The sequence below is a fragment of the Aedes albopictus genome, chromosome 1 (assembly GCF_035046485.1).
Source record: "Aedes albopictus strain Foshan chromosome 1, AalbF5, whole genome shotgun sequence".
Lineage (NCBI taxonomy): Eukaryota > Metazoa > Arthropoda > Insecta > Diptera > Culicidae > Aedes > Aedes albopictus.
The window spans coordinates 255,570,388-255,587,935 of record NC_085136.1 but is presented as its reverse complement, the minus strand read 5'-3'; the positions used below and the strand labels follow the sequence as shown (position 1 = coordinate 255,587,935).

The window sequence follows — 17,548 nt, the reverse complement described above, 5'->3', positions numbered from 1 at the left end:
CCCGGAATTCCTGCAGGGATTTCTCCTGTATTTTTTTCGGGGATTCCTCCTGGACTTCTTTCAGGGGTTCCCTGGACTTCCTTCGAGGATTCCTCCTGGAATTCATTCAGAAGTTTCTCCTGGAATTCCTTCAGGGATTCTTCCTAGATTTTCTTTCGGAGTTTGCTCCTAGACTTTATTCGAGAATTCCTCCTGAGATTCCATTGCGGTTTCCTTCTGGAGTTCCATTGGTAATTCCTCTTAGGATTCCTTCTGGAGTTCCATTGGTAATTCCTCTTAGGATTCCTGCGGAGGTTCCTCCTGGAACTACTTCGGGGATCCCTTATGGAATTGCTCCGGGGATTCTTCTGGACTTCCCTCGGGGATTCCTCCTGGAATTCCTTCGGAAATTTCTCCGAGACTTCCTCAATGGATTTCTCCTACACTTCCTTAATGGATTCCTCCTGAAATTTCTTCGAGGTTTCCTCCTGGAATTTGTTTGATAATTCTTCTCAGAATTCCTTCGGAGATTCCTCCCAGATTTCCTCCAGGAGTCCTCCTGAAATTTATTTAGGGTTTCCATGCGGATGTCCTTTTGTAATACTATCGATGATTTATCTTGGAATTCCTTCGGGAATTTCTCTTGGAATTTTTGGATTCCTCCTAGAATTCTTTCTGGGATTCCTCCTGGAATTCCTTCGGAGATTTCTCCTGGACTTCCTATGGAGATTCATCTTCGAGCTCCTTCGGGATTTCCTCTTGAAAATCCTTCGAGTATTCCGCTTGGAAATCCTTCGGAGATTCCTCCCAGAATTCTTTCAGAGATTCCCCCTGGGATTCCTGCAGGGATTTCTCCTGGAATTCCTTTAGGGATTTATCCTGGACTTCCTTCGAGGATTCCTCCTGAAATTTCTTCGAGGACTCCCCCTGATATTCTGTCGAGAATTCCACCCGGAATTCCTTCGGGAAATCTTCGTGAACATACCGGCAATTCCTTCTAGAATTATCTCAGGAATTTCCCCTGGATTTTCTTCAGAAATTCCTTCTGGATATTTTTCGTTGATTCCTCCTAGAAATAGTTTGGAGATTCTTTTTAGAATTCACTTGGAAATTCCCAGTGGGATTCCTTTGGAGATTCTTGCTGGAATTCCCTTGAGATTTCTGCTTCATTTCGTTTGGGAAATCATCCCGGAATTCCTTCAGGGATTCTTCATGGATTTCCTTCTGAAATTCTTCGAAAATTCCACTCAGGGATTTCTTCAGAAGTTCTGCAGGGCTGACGCCGATGACGCCGCTGCCGCCGACCAAAATAAAGTCGGCGCACAGGTCTATTTCGAATAAACTTTAGAAAAGCGCCATATTTTATTTGCTAAACAGTCCAAATAGAGTTCTACCATGCATAAGGAGCTGCAAAAACACCGAACTGCGTACATAAGTTGGCAGAGTTGATTTGTATAAATTTGAGGTATCTAAAGATTTGAATCGATTGAAAATGCGCAGCGCATGATCAGGCAAGGAGATTCTCAGTTCAACTGCCTTGAACCGCAGAAAAAAAAGCTGCAGCCAGTATCAAAGATCACCCAGTAACACAATAACCACCACAGTCACTGTTTTGTGTGCTTCAGCTTCAATGAGATGCACAACACTGTGCCGTCAGCACCCGCCAACCGATTCATGCGATGATATCATGTACCAACCCATGCAATCAAGCTACACCATCCATCCGGTTCGCGAACCCTCCAGGTCCGACTGTAGCCTGCAGAAGTGTGAGCATAATGTTCATCACGCCGTGCCGTGCCGTGCGATGGTTGATCATCATAAATAAATATTTACATACAGAGTCGGTCGGGTTCCACCAACCCGCTCGAGGGGCATTCTTCGGTTCGTGTGTCACGTCGAACCCTTCTTCCCACATAACGACGGCCGGCGTGTGGTTGCATAATCCACCTCAAAGTTTGTAATTTAATTTCAATTAATTTTTATAACCTACCATCTTCAACGCCCGAAGGCACACAAACGTTGGCAATCAGCTGGCGGCAGCGCATGGCCGGCCGAGGTCTCTACTGCTGCGCTATCGCCATGGACCTCCTTTGTGGCACATTGATGATGGCTATCGAGAAAGAATGCGCCTCGACCTCAACGACCGAAGGCAGCCAGCAGCATCGGGTTGACCCATTCTATGAGATGAGCAGCATTCAGCCAGCAAGTCCCAGTTTGGTGTCAGTTGGTCATACGAGAGAGCAGCAGTAAAAAACAAATCGGTTGCTCGGTAGGTTTATCTGTGATCGTCCACTTTTAGGTTTACACGGGTCAATCAGTGACAAATTGCCACCGACTTATCCGATTCGTTCCCATGAAGCCGTACATATATGACCCCCTACAGGGAACCAACAATCACACTTTATTATTTGGGGGTAGGCAAGTAATTTGCTCGTCTTATATGTGAAATCTTTCAGGTTTGAAGGTCGTCGTCAATAACTGCACTGTGAGAAACTCCGGTTTTGCTTTACAAAAGGGTCTGGAGTACAGATCTCCAACATCGACCAGCAAGGACGTCCGAGTTGAAAATTTGATAATCAACCAAGAAGTATGCCATTGTCATGAGTTTCTCTCATCATCATCTATCTGAGGGAAAATACTAGATTGGTGCATGAAAATATAGGGTATTGCTTGCAATAACAATAGGCAATTTCATTCTACTAATAGGGTCAATCGTCAATTGTTGCACCCTCCATGTTATCCTTATAGGGGTATGCAACAATTATTGGTTACACTTAGCTGTCACGTGTCAACGAAAAACCCCAACACCCTATCCTTTCCTCAAATATTTTTGTTCTCCCCTAACCTCGACCAAACCGCGAGTTTTTCGGTTCCCCAAAACTAACATAGTTTATAAGACAAAAACATGAAATTGTAAATAGTTTTAACTGAATTCGGCTCCGTTATGCCTGTTGGCGCATGAGCCTTAAATAAATGATTAAGTAAAAAAAAAAAAACAATTATTGGCGATTTTCTCTACTTACTTTTACTCCAGATCCCTCATGGTAGCGCCGAGAGCCTAATTGAAGGATTTTCGTCCTGGGCGATCGCCCATCATCGCATCGCCTTAACCTGTACTTACCTTACCGATCAGACTAAGACCGGGGTGGCCTCTGCTGTACATAGTAGCCGCCTCCATTCCACTCGGTCCATGGCTGTTTGTCTCCAGTTCCGAATTCTGCGTAGGGTCCGCAGATCGTCCTCCACTTGGTCGACCCACCTAGCTCGCTGCGCTCCACGTCTTCTTGTACCGGTCGGATGACTCTCGAGAACCATTTTAGTCGGGTTGCTATCCGACATCCTGATGACGTGACCCGCCCACCGTAGCCTCCCGATTTTCGCGGTATGGACGATGGTTGATTCTCTCAGCAGCTGATGCAGCTCGTGGTTCATTCGCCTTCTCCAAGTCCCGTCTTCCATCTGCACTCCACCGTAGATGGTACGCAACACCTTCCGTTCGAAAACTCCAAGGGTGCGTTGGTCCTCTACACGTAGGGTCCATGTTTCGTGCCCATAGAGGACGACCGGTCTAATCAGCGTTTTGTAGATTGTTAACTTCGTGTTACGGCGACCTTATTCGATCGTAGAGTTCTGCGGAGTCCAAAGTAAGAACGATTTCCTGCCACAATCCGCCTCTGAATTTCTCTGCTGGTGTCGTTATCGGCGGTCACCAGTGAGCTCAAGTACACGAATTCTTCAACCCGCCTCGATTTCATCACCGTCGATATAAATTCGGGGTGGCGGGCGCGGTGATTCCTCCCTGGAGCCCTGTAACAAATAGTACATTGGAACCTCATAAATGCGCAACGCCCCACGTTGGGCGCCATTGTAACAAAAAAAAGTTTTGCGGAACACTACAAATGCATTGTGCTCCCGATGGGTACCACAATGTAGACAACTGCTAATAGAACCCTACAAATGCGCATTTTATTTTCCGCATCGAGCCACACATTTTGAAACTAGTGGGATACGAAAAGTAAAATGGAACATTACAAATGCACAAAACACAATGTGTTGCAATAACATAAATTGTGCCCAGTTATCCAAATAGATAACTAAGTCCGAACCCAGGATGACGAGGTTTCATTTTTGTTCTTGGTCCATCAGTCACCCTAGAAATGTATTTTGTTTGGCAGTTCGCCTTTTAATTCGCAGCATCTGTTGCTGCAATCATAGCTTGTTTTGGTCTAGGAATTTCTAATCCTAAGGGGCATCCCGATCTGAGCAACAACACAAGACCGTCTACAATTTGATGTCCGTGTTAGGGGACGGCTTGTGTGTTTTGTACTGGATCACTCCTAAAATGTTTGGAGCACTACAAATGCACATTAAAATTCAGGGACAGATGTACAAACCTATGTATAACATACAAAATAAACTGACAAAATGTTCACAACAATTTACAAACGTAACACACTCCATGCAATAATCGTAGAATTTTCCAAGAATTGCATTCTCCAATTCATGGAAAATTCTTAAAACTACGTCACAACTAATTTACAAACGTCACACAACACCAGCAACAGCGGAAGAATTTTTCAAGAATCGAAATCGCGATTCTTGAAAAATTCTTAAACATTCCTATTTACCATTCTTTCAAGTGGTCGGTTGAAGACAGCGATGATCATCACAACAATTTACAAACGTAACAGCCCTTTGCCATCATGTACTTTGTCTTCGACACATTAATGACTATTCCGATTCGCCTGGCTTCACTCTTTAGTCGGATGTACGTTTCCGCCATCGTCTCAAATTTACGAGCAATAATATCAATATCATCGGCGAAACCAAGCAGCTGAACGGACTTCGTGAAAATCGTCCCACTCGTGTTTATCCCCGTTCTTCTTATTACACCCTCCAAAGCAATGTTGAACAGCAAGCACGAAAGACCATCACCTTGCCGTAACCCTCTGCAAGATTCGAAGAGACTCGAGAGTGTCCCTGATACTCGAACTACGCACATCACTCGATCCATCGTCGCCTTGATCAATTGTATCAGGTTATTTGGGAATCCGTATTCGTGCATAATCTCAGATTATCTGCCATAGCTGTTCTCGATCGATTGTATCATACACCGATTTGAGAACGATGAACAAGTGATGTGTGGGAACGTTGTATTCGCGGCATTTCTGCAACACCTGGCGGATGGCGAACATCTGGTCTGTTGTAGCGCGTTCACCCGTGTAGTGCTCTCACCAGTGCTTCTCCACCGTATTTTAGAAGCTCGCTTGGTAGTTGATCTGCTCCAGCGGCTTTGTTGTTTTTCAACCGGCCAACCTCCTCCTTAATCTCTTGGACGTCAGGGGCCGGAGGTTTTTCGTCCTGTGCACATACTCCAAGATCTGTTTCCACGCCACCTTCGGTACTTGCAACGTCGCCATTGAGGTGCTCATCGTAATGCTGCCGCTACCTCTCGACCACCTCACGCTCGCTCGTGAGAATATTCCCGTGATTATCCCGGCACATGTCGGCTTATGGCACAAAGCCTCTGCGCGAGCGGTTCAGCTTCTCGTAGAACTTTCGTGTGTCCTTGGCGCGGTACTGCTCTTCCATCGCTTCGCGATCTCGTACTTCCTGCTAGCGCTTCTTCATCCGAAAGACTACGGTTTCTACGTTGCTGTGAATGTATTGGTGTTCACATACCTTCGCGTCACCAATACATGCAAAACGTGCATCTGTATTGGTTGGGGAAAATGTTGAGAATGTGTGGGTGTCCTACCGCGATCGGAAGGATTGACAGTGTTTTGTTTTCGTTCAGAATCCGATCGAACAACGGACACGGGTGCGATTATCGGTCTACTTCGTAGGTGAGGCAGTGCGGATTCCTTGCCGTTTATGAGGTATTTGGGAGAGTTCGTCTCCCCATTTTGCTCCCGTTGTCCCGTTCAGTTGAAAGCTGTGACAGCAAAATGAGCGATCCAAACGATGATACGACAGGTGGGGTGGGCAGTCTTGTAAACATTCGACACTTTTCACTACCTTCATTTCGTTGCCGCAGTCGGGTGTCAGCTTGCTTTGTTACATTCGTGCGCTACCGTTACCTCTTATACACAACACGAGCGGTGGAACGAAGTTCAATAAACATAAGAAAGTGTCAAATCATTATCGTCTGACACGATGACATTCGTCTAATTCAAGCTTTTCGCATAAATTTGCAGCCAATTTCGATTATGAATGCTAGCATTAGTTTATTCTCGCATGTTGCATTGAAGCCGAGACACATTTGGCCAACACAGCTCTCATTATCGAAGAAGACAGGAATAACAAAAGCCGAACCGTCTCCCGAAGACGCTATCGTGATAAAGTGCATTCGATTGACATTTTTGTTTCGTACAGTAGTTTGATTGCTTGTGTGTGTCGCGGAGACAAAGGAGGCCGAATATCGACGAAAAGGTTCAAATGAATGTGATCTCTAACAAGACTGGGGGCGGGAGCCTGTAGCTGTCGGGTGCGATGCAGAAAGGTTCCGGACTCCGAGGCAACACCGTCAAGCTCGGTATGGAGGGTTTCCGCGATGGTCAATCGGAGACAGCTGCAGGAAACAGCGGTGTTGGCTAACCTGGCTTACCATTCTTTCGACAAATAATTTGAGATTTATTTTTGTCTATTTTTGGAAATTCCTTCGTGAATTTCTTTGGGGGATCCATCTTTCAGTATTTGGAGAAATTCTTTCGACATACATATTTCGGGGAAATATTCGTATATTATTTAGAAAGTTTCTTCGGCAACTTTGCGCGGATTATTTGCAAATTTCTTCTTGGGTAATTGCTGCGAAAAAAATCGTTGACACCTTTGAAGATTATTTCGCCTTTTATCTGCAAGGATTCCTAAAGGAATTCCTCCAGAAAATCCTCCAAGAATACCTCGTCATGACATTCCTCCAGGAATTCCTCTAGCGATTCCTCAAGGAATTCCTCCAGGGATTCCACCTGGAATTTCTTCAGGGATTCCTTAATCGTTATGTGTTCGACAAATGTTTTGTTTTTTTTTTCTACCCCGTGCTTTTTAAATGGGCGCTGGGTACCCTGTCGGCCACATAAGGGTTAAGAAATTTCTCCAGGGTTCCTCCAGGAATTTTTCCAAGGATTTTTCCAGGCATTTCTCCAGAAATTTCTCTAGACATTCCTCCAAGGATCCCTCCAGGAACTTCTCGAAAAATACCCCCAGGGATCCCTCCAGGAATTCCTCCAGGGATTCATCCAGCAATTTCTCCAGAGATTCCTCCAGGAATTTCTACAGGGATTCCTTAAGAAATCCCTCCAAGGATTCCTCCAGTCATTCCTCAAGGAATTCCTCCAGGGCTTACTCCAGGAATTCCTCCAAGGATTCCTTAAGGAATTTTTCCAGGGATTCCTCCAGGAATACCTCAAGGAATTCATCCAGGAATTTCTCCAAGGATACCTCCAAGGATTTCTCCAGAACTTCCTTCAGGGATTCCTCCAGGAATTTCTCCACAGATTCCTCCAGGAACTTCGCCAGAAATTCCTCTAGACATTCCTTCAAGAATTCCTCCAGGAACTTCTCCAAAATTACCCCCAGGGATTCCTCCAAAAATTCTTTTGGGAATTTCTACAGGAATTCCTCCAAAGATTCCTACAGGAATACCTCCAGGGTTGCTCCAAGATTTTTTTCAGGATTCCTCCCGGAATTTCTCTAGAGATTCCTCCAGGAATTGCACCAGTGATTTAAGATATCCTTCAGGAATTTTTACAGAGATTCCTCCAGGGATTCCTCCAGGCATTTCTCCAGGGATTCCTCCAGAAATTTTTCCAGGGATTCTTCCAGGAATTTCTCCATGGATTCCTCCAGGAATTTCCCCAGGGATTCCTCCAGGACTTGCACCAGGGATTCCTCCTGGAATTTCTCCAGGCATTCCCCCAGGAATTTCTCCGAGATATTATTCAGGAAGTTTTACAGAGATTCCTCCAGGGATTCCTCCAGGGATTCCTCCAGGAATTTCTCCATAGATTGCTCCAGGAATTTCCCCAGGGATTCTTCCAGGATTTGCACCAGGGATTCCTCCAGGAATTTCTCCAGGCATTCTCCCAGGAATTTCTTCAAGATATCCTTCAGGAATTTTTACAGAGACTCATCCAGGGATTCCTCCAGAAATTTCTTCAGGGATTCTTCCAGGAATTTCTCCATGGATTGCTCCAGGAATTTCCCCAGGGATTCCTCCAGGACTTGCACCAGGGATTCCTCCAGGAATTTCTCCTGGGATTCTTCCAGGGCTACTTCCAGGGAAACGATTGGTTCGACGAGGAGTGCAGAGCGGTTCTGTATGAAAAGAACGCAGCATGGGCGGTAATGCTGCAGCATGGAACCGGACAAAATGAGGAGCGATACAGACAGAAGCGGAAGCAGCAGATCCGTCTCTTCCGTGAAAAAAAGCGCCACCAGGAAAAAGCGGAGTGCGAGGAAATAAAACTGCTGTTCCGTTCACAAGAAACACGTGTAAGGCCCAGGGAGTACCGTGATACCGACCGGACGATTGAAACACGAGGTTTTCGTTTCTGTGGCATGAATTCAACTGATCTGATTTATTCGTCAACCTCTGCATATATAGTTTAACAACTTGAGAGCATATTGCTCTGAGTGAATGCTATAAAAATTCATTAGGGTGAACCTTCTTGGTTCTCATATATTAAATCAGCTACAACGGACACTACAGCTATTATCCCGTCCCGGCGATAATTAATCATAACTACAATCACTCGTATAGTCCCCATCATTGTCGTCGTCACTCGCCTCCACAGATGCGTTCACAGTCCAGGGCTTCATCCTCTCCGCCGCAAAAATCGTAGATGTTCGCTTCTGGCTAAACCTAACTCCTGGAACATCGGCAATCAAGTAGCGATCGTTGCCAACAGCCTTTTGAATAATGAACGGTCCCTTATAACGTGGCTCCAGCTTCTTGCTATGCCCGGTAGCTTGAACGTCGTTTTCTACCAGCACTAAATCACCTTCCTGGTAATCTCTTGCCGGCCGCCGTCGTTTGTCGAAGTACAGTTTCTGCCGTTGTTGCTCTCTCTTAATCCTCGATTGCACCAGTCGATGTAGTTCTTCTGAGTTACTCGTTGGCGTTTCTACTGAGTACATCATGAGCAACTGGTTCTGCATTATATCACGTGGGTTGTAACTGAACAGTAGCGAGTGCGGTGATACCTTAGTCGTGTCGTTCACCATGGTATTTAGTCCCCACTGAATCATCCGGAGCTGCATATCCCAACTTTTGTCGTCGTGTCGTACCATACATCTCACTGAGTGTAGAACGTTGCGGTTCTCGCGCTCTACCTGCCCGTTAGCACGAGGAGTTCCAACTGCTACCTTGATGTGTGTGATACCCAACTGCACACAGAACTCTTCAAATTCTTTCGATGTATATGCCGTTCCTCGATCAGTGATGATTCGTCTGGGTTTTCCGAATGTAGCAATCACATCACTTAACATTTGTACAACTGGTTTGGTCTTTGTATTCCGTACGGCCTTCAATACGACGTATTTGGTAAATCCATCCACTAATACCACTATATGTTCATTTCGGAGAGTGGATCGAATAAATGGACCCAAATGGTCCAGATGAACTGTATCAAATGGCACAGGTACCTTCTCTATTGGATGCAAAAGTCCTTCCTTGCTCCCAGTTTTCTTCTTCATATACGCACAATACACACACGAATCAATGTACCGCTTCAGATAGTTCTTCATTCGGCGAAACCAAAAATTTCTACGAATAGCTTCGTACACCTTATCGACACCTTTATGACCTAGTTCGTCGTGGTAGCTACGTGCGATTCTCCATCGCGCACGAGTTGGTACCACCCACTTCAGTCCATCAGTACACCGTCGCATAACACCTTCTTCTTGGAGGATATACTCCTTGTGTAGTTGTCTGCCTCTGTTGTCGACCGGGGGGGCAGACAGCACTTTCATCAACCCATACAAGTGTTCATCTTCTCGCTGTAATAACTTCAGCCACTCGTCTTCACCAATGTTTATCTGCATAACACTAGCCATAGCTGGCTCCGCTTCTTCTTGCACAAATTCTTCGACTGGATTTCGGCTCAGACAGTCAGCATGCTTCATTTTCTCTCCCTTACGATGCTCAAATTCATAATCATATTCCAACAATTTCAATAACCACTTCCCAACTACAGGCAACATATTCTTTTTAGTCATAGTCTTCTTGACTGCCTCGCAGTCAGTCACAATCTTCACATGTCGACCTAACACATATTTCCGAAAACGTTCAACGGACTCCACTACAGCTAAGGCTTCCAACTCGTAGCTGTATTTCTTGCACTCAGTTAACGATGTTTTCCGACTAAAGTAACTAATCGGGTGCAGACCATCGTCCATACTCTGTAGTAGTATGCCCGATAAGCCATGTGAGCAGGCATCTGTATGCAACTCAATCTCTCTCTCTGGGTCGTACATCACTAACACTGGCCGGCTAACCAACATCACTTTTAGTTTATCGAATGCCGACTGCTGATCGTTTCCCCACTGAAACTCAACGTCCTTCTTAGTCAGTCGTGTTAACGGTTCAGCTAAAATGCTGAATTCCTTCACAAAGCGTCTAAAATAGTTTGCCAAGCCGAGGAATTCCCTCACATTTCGCACACTTGTTGGAACCGGAAACTCTTCGAAAGCACAAGTTTTCTCAAGTCCGGGCCGAACTTCACCTTCACTGATTTCGTAGCCCAACAGATTCACTTTCTTCTTCAAAAACTGTGTCTTCTCAAGATTCACTGTTAAACCGTTGTCCGATAAGGCATTCAGGAACAGCTCGAATTTCTCCATCACTTCCTTCAACGTTTTTCCTCCAAATGTCACATCATCTAGGTATGCAACAAATCCTTTGCGACGCAGTGGTGCAACTACTGCATCTATCATCCGCTGGAATACTGCGCTGCCGTTGGACAGCCCAAATGGCATCTTCTTATACTCGTAGTGGCCTACTGGTGTGGAAAACGCAGTGTATTTACAGCTGGTCACCGTTAACGGAATTTGGTGATATCCGCGGAACAAGTCAATTGCCACAAACAAGCGACCTCCCACCAATCTATTTAAACAGTCCTCGATGATTGGCATCGGCCACTTATCTTTAATCATCTTCGCATTGATTGCACGGTAATCTACGACCATGCGCCAATCTCCATTCTTTTTCTTCACGCTCAGAAAACCGTTCTGATAAACGTGAACAAACAAACGCAAATATGTGAACAAGCAAATATAGGGGAGACTGAGGAGACTTGATCCCTGGGGAGACTTGTTCCCCCCATATTTTCTCGGAATCAAAAACAGTTTTCTTCTAGCATATTTTTCCCAAAACGACATCTGGACAGACGACAATGTTTTGGCTACAATTGATTTTAATTGTGTATTGCATTATTTTTTAACGGCTGATGGTTTGTTTTCAGTCTCTCAGAAATCTTTTAGGCGATTCCGAAAAATCTCAATAACTTTGTGAAAATTGAACCAAATCGTGTCAAAATTTCACAGCACATAGTATGAATAAAGTACTATCAAACGTATTTATCCAAATAAGGTTGTTATATTAATATTGTAATTAATGTAGCTTAGTGTATACAACAGTAACATGGGGAGACTTGATCCCTCGAGGATTACACACACATTATACATATGAAAAATAAAATTCTATTTGGAAGCCTCTATTTACTCGGAATTCTAGTATATTCAATGATAAAATGTGTCAGATAAATATTATTTTAGTACAAACCATGAAAAGGGGGATCAAGTCTCCCCATTTTCAAGATACGGCATATCCTTAACAATTTAAGGAAATCTTATAATTTCAAATACACCGTATGCATCGAAAATGAAAGAAAACTTAAAAAGAAAATTAATAGGAAGCTTCTAGAGTTATTTTCCCTTTAAATTAACCATGTGCTCAAAAGGGGATCAATTTTGACCCATTTTTGAAAAATACATCATAAGACATGCCTCCATAAAAACACAGTTTTGAAAACTTTAACAATAATTTAAAGTCCTTCTGTTGTGTATAAACTTGCAATAGATGTTTACCTGCCATTCTGTACGAAAAATGGATCTAGTTTTGTAATTTTTCTTAAAGTTACAGGCAAATTAAGAAAAAGGGATCAAGTCTCCCCAGTCTCCCCTACACCGTGAACTGGAACTAGTTCCAGCTGTCAATATGGGCGTTCTAGAAACCGTGACATCTAGTTCACGGTGTACATTTCTTATTGTTGTTATCGTTGCTATGCATAGTTCACGTTTGTTCCCGTTGCCGTGACTGGGAGTGCACATATATCGGAACGGATTTTTTTACGTGTTCACTAGCACGGTCGGACTGTTGTATGGAGATTTTGACGACTGGATGATGCCTGCCGATAACAGATCTTCAACGGTATCTTCCACAACCTTTTCCCGAGAATACTCCATCGGGTATTGTTTGATGTACACTGGATTTTCATCTACCAACTCAATTTGCATTTCACAATGTTTAGCAGTGCCCATCTCCTTATAGTTCTTCGCGAAGCAATGTCGGTATCGGTCTATCACCTCCAACACCATCTCACGTTCTTCGGGTCCACCATCCACATTGATTTCCTCTGCTGATATTGGTTCGTATGCCCGAATGTTACACATGTTAGGTTGCAAGCTACTACTACTCGTCTCCACCAGTGGCTCCTGTGAGAGCACTGTTGAAAGAGGTTCATCAACAGGAATTTTCTCAATTCGCACGCTTCCCTTTTCTTTGATGAATCGTACATCATCTCGATCCAGAATGTCTCGTCCGATTATCACTGAATTTGCCTGCACGTTGTTCGGTACAACCAGTAATGTCACTTCCATCAGCAGTCCGTCCACTTCTATTTTTTCGAAACTACGTTCCTTCACTTGCACTCTATTTCCACCAAACCCTATCAGCTCCATGTGATATTCTTCAAGGTTGCTCAAAATTTCACAACAACCCTTCTTTATGGTGGTAACTGCAGAACCACAATCGTACAGAGCATCAACACAACGATCCCCAATTTTGACTGTCTTAACGTAATTGCTTTTTTGCCGAATCTCTTGCATCACTCTGGGCGTCGACTTCTTCACTGGGAATTTATAGCAGTTTTTCGCGAGATGCCCCTTCTCACTACATCGAAAGCACTCAGCATTTGTAGATGGTCGGTAGCTCTTCTTCTCATTACACGTCGCGGCTACATGACCCACACCTCCACATCGATAGCACTTGATACCCGTCCCAGTTTCTCCTTTCGTTACCGACTTGGACGTAGACCCACGAGACGTGTCTATCGGCTTCAGTAGATTTACTTCTGCCAACCACTTCAGTTGTTTCAGTAACTCAGGAAGAGTGTCCACCTGCGTAATATTCCCAAAACGACCTTCGAGACCCGAAACTATGTACTTGATCGTGGCCTGATCGGGTAGCTTTCCTTTTCTTCCCAGCGCTACATGGCTGTAGAAATAGGTCTCTAGACTTTCTCCTGGTAGCTTCTTCCGGTTCATCATAGCTTGGTGAATACTCACTACGTCCACCGAAGTAGGAAAGTCTTGAACCAATTTGGCTTTGAACTCGGCCCAGTCCCTAACAGTCGCCCCGGTGAACCAAATCTTGGCGGCCCCCTGCAGATTCACTATGCCACACTGCAGCATCCACGCATCATCTCCATTGTACAATGCAGCAGCCTTTTCAATAGACTCGATCCATTGTTCTGCAGTTGGCGTGGTGGGCACATCAGGGTCAAACGGGACTAAAATGTCCTTTACATCCCGTATATCGAACCGACGCACATTTTGCACAGACATCTGTCTTAACGCATCGACTAACAACCTAAACGCGTCGTTATCCATAGTATTGGATGTACTATCACTTTCGCGTCGCTTATACCGCGGATCCTGTGCGTTTAACTTTTCAAACTTCTGACGATCTGATCGACTAGCACTGTCCTTGGAGCTTTCTCCTCCCAACAAAGTTTCAATCAGGTCACTTGCCCCCGTACTATGTTCTCCGGTCGCGTCCGTATCACCTATCACTTGCTCAGCCACGTTTCTGGAAATCTCTTCCAACTTCTTATCGTGATCACTCATCACAACCGGCAAATTCCGAACCTATTCAACTGGCCCATTTGCCACCGCGAAAACGCATACAGATTTCGCTACTCAAGACTTTACGCGCGAATGGTACTGATCCTGTCTACAGAATTGTAAGACCCAGGGAGTACCGTGATACCGACCGGACGATTGAAACACGAGGTTTTCGTTTCTGTGGCATGAATTCAACTGATCTGATTTATTCGTCAACCTCTGCATATATAGTTTAACAACTTGAGAGCATATTGCTCTGAGTGAATGCTATAAAAATTCATTAGGGTGAACCTTCTTGGTTCTCATATATTAAATCAGCTACACACGTAAGTTCTACCAGAAGCTCAACGCATCCCGCAACCGCTTCGTGCCGCGAGTCGAAATATGCAGGGATAAATACGGAGGCCTCTTGACGGATGGACGTGAGGTGGTCAAAAGGTGGAAGCAGCACTTCGATCAGCACCTGAAAGCCGTGGAGAACGTAGGCACGGGAGACCACGGCAACGAAGGAAACAACGACGCCAGTGCAGCGGAGGACGGAAATGAACCAACTCCCACGCTGAGGGAAGTTAAGGATGCCATTCACCAGCTCAAAACCAAGAAAGCAGCTGGTAAGGATGGTATCGCAGCTGAACTCATCCAGATGGGCCCAGAAAAGTTGGCCACCTGTCTGCATCGGCTGATAGTCAGGATTTGGGAAACCGATCTGCTACCGGAGGAGTGGAAGGAGGGGGAAACTGCCCCATTCACAAGAAAAGCGACCATTTGGAATGTAAGAGCTTCAGGGCGATCACTATTTTGAATGCTGCCTACAAAGTGCTATTCCAGATCATCTTTCGTCGTCTGTCACCTAAAACTAATGAGTTCGTGGGAAGATATTAAGCCGGCTTCATCGACGGCCGGTCGACAACGGACCAGATCTTCACCGTACGGCAAATTCTCCAGATTGGTGGACTGGTGGTGAATGCCTCAAAAACAAATTATATGCTGGTAGGCGGAACCGAACACGACCGAATCCGTCTTGGTAGTAATGTTACGATAGACAAGGATACTTTCGATGTGGTGAAGGAATTCGTCTACCTCGGATCCTTACTGACGGCTGAGAACAACGTGAGCCGTGAAATTCGGAGGCGCATCATCAGCGGAAGTCGGGCCTACTACGGGCTCCAGAAGAAACTGCGGTCGAAAAAGATTCACCCACGCACCAAATGCACCATGTACAAAACGCTAATAAGACCGGTAATCCTCTACGGGCACGAGACATGGACCATGCTCGAGGAGGACCTGCAAACACTCGGAGTTTTCGAGCGACGCGTGCTAAGAACGATCTTCGGCGGTGTGCAGGAGAACGGTGTGTGGCGGAGAAGAATGAACTACGAGCTCGCTGCACTTTACGGCGAACCCAGAATCCAGAAGGTGGCCAAAGCAGGAAGGATACGGTGGTGTAATACGGTGATGTAATACTAAATAAATAAAATGAAGATAATTGATTAAGAAAAATAGGAAACATTAATTGAAACCTAATTAAAAATCATTGTCGAATTGTTACTCAGTTGTTGGTAAAAGCCTCTGCTGCATCACCCTTTTGTCTATTGTCAACCCAACGACCTTTAACCTAATTGTTCTTGAAATTGTAGGTTTTGAATTTATCAGCACTGGTACAGGCAACAGACACTTTTATGTGATAAGCAGCAATCAAACTAAACCGCCTCCAGATGGAAAATTGAATTTATAAACACCAACAACCATTCAACTTGACGCATTCGCCAAGTTCCATTGTGTCCGGAAATTTTCCGGTGGTGCGTTACAACACCCGCACCGCAACGCCTTCGACAGTATAGAGGTACAAATCAACCGCCGCGGCCGCTACTGCGCTACAGAATGATCATTAACCGCCATTAATTAGGGGCGACCGACGACGCTCAACAACTTCGCCGCCCCTTGAGCGAGCAGCCCCCATGAGGGGCTGAGTGGGTCCACTGAGTGCGAGTCGGTCGCGGCGACGGCAGGAAATCTCGACAATTCATTTTTCTGCTTTGGCTGCGGGCGGCGGCATTGTCGAGACGCTCCTAAATACCCGCAGACAAGTAAGGCACACTACAGCTGGAGAAGGGCGGCGTGCTGCTGCATAAGAAGAACTAACTAACTCGGGTAGATATTTTCCACGAGACATTAGTCAGTCATTTAGCAGCCGGCAGCGTGCAGCAGGGTTTCGGAGCATAAGATACAATTCAGTGTTGACGAGTCGAGCCCGAACAACCGAACGCCGCTGGAGAGTCGAGAAATAGGTGCTTTACCGGTATCACCACACTGCGCTGCTGGCTGCAGCACCCCGTTTCGTAGCCGGTCGCCCGATCGGGTTACAGTCAAATGCGACGACGGTGGCGGGCGATGATGCTGGGTTGACTCTAGAGAGTGGGAGTGTGGGAAAAAAATGACTTCAAGTCAACTCCGCTGCAATCACCAAGCAACGACAAACGACGACAACGACGACGAAGACATCGACGCTTCAATGGCGTGGTGCAGCATCGAACATGGCAGAATATGGTAATAATAGCAGTTTAGCACAACATGGTTAAGCAATTGTGTTCACTGTCATCAATTTGAGCTTTTGTTTCAATAGTTCCCACCGCACCCATTTGATCGGTACCGGATGGTGTAGAACCGTTCTGGGTAGAAAAGGGGTGGGATAGCTCTCGGTAATAGCTCTGAGGAATTTCTAGAAATTACGGTGCACGTTGGTTGATGAATCACTTTTATTGCTCAGCTAGCGATTGCGATTGTTTGAACATCGACTCTGATCACTTGTACCATACACCAATTCTACAATGTACGGTTGATTGATAGAGATATGATCTTGTACAGATAACTGCAGGATAAGTTGCATAAAACTGATCAATTTGTCCCAGGCTCACGATGCCCAACACTCAAAAGATCAACAACCTAGTTATTGCGAAATTGCAAACGACGTTTAAGCATATGCGCACGTAATGCAACTAATTTACCAGCCGAGTCAAAGATTCGAATAACATCATTTGACTAACTAACTTCGAATGCAACTCTCCGCGAGTTCATTACTACTGCTAGGTGCCATCCCCTTGGGTCCATCTCGACCGTTGCACTTATGGATTCACTACTGGGGGTACCACTGCTGCTGCTGCCGTCGCTCATGTAATCAATCATTACTTGCATCAGCCAAACGTTCGTTCGTTGGCATGCATTATGATGACTTATTATTCTGCGAACGGGCTCTCTAAACTAACTATGCCACCATTCATTGGGGCGCGCACTCATCAGCGTGCACGCGTGTGCAATTTAAGACCCGAAGATTTTCGCGATGACCTTCAAAATTTGAATTGCTAATCGAGTTGCTCTTCGAACAGAAATTAGCCGTACTGCACACGGTAATGAGCGAGGCTCTGTATGATGATTGGAACCACGGTTA

General features: G+C 45.3%; 1 protein-coding gene across 1 annotated transcript; it reads right to left on the bottom strand.

Annotated features, from left to right (window-relative positions):
- Window positions 1–12,327: 12,327 nt before the first annotated feature.
- Window positions 12,328–14,106, bottom strand: LOC115259448 (uncharacterized). The gene has a single exon (XM_029860022.1). The coding sequence runs from the start codon at window positions 14,104–14,106 to the stop codon at window positions 12,328–12,330; it is 1,779 nt and encodes a 592-aa protein (XP_029715882.1).
- Between the last annotated feature and the right edge of the window lie 3,442 nt (window positions 14,107–17,548).

Coding starts and splice junctions, on each gene's coding strand:
- LOC115259448 (XM_029860022.1), bottom strand. CDS start 14,106: ATGAGTGATCACGATAAGAAGTTGGAAGAGATTTCCAGAAACGTGGCT.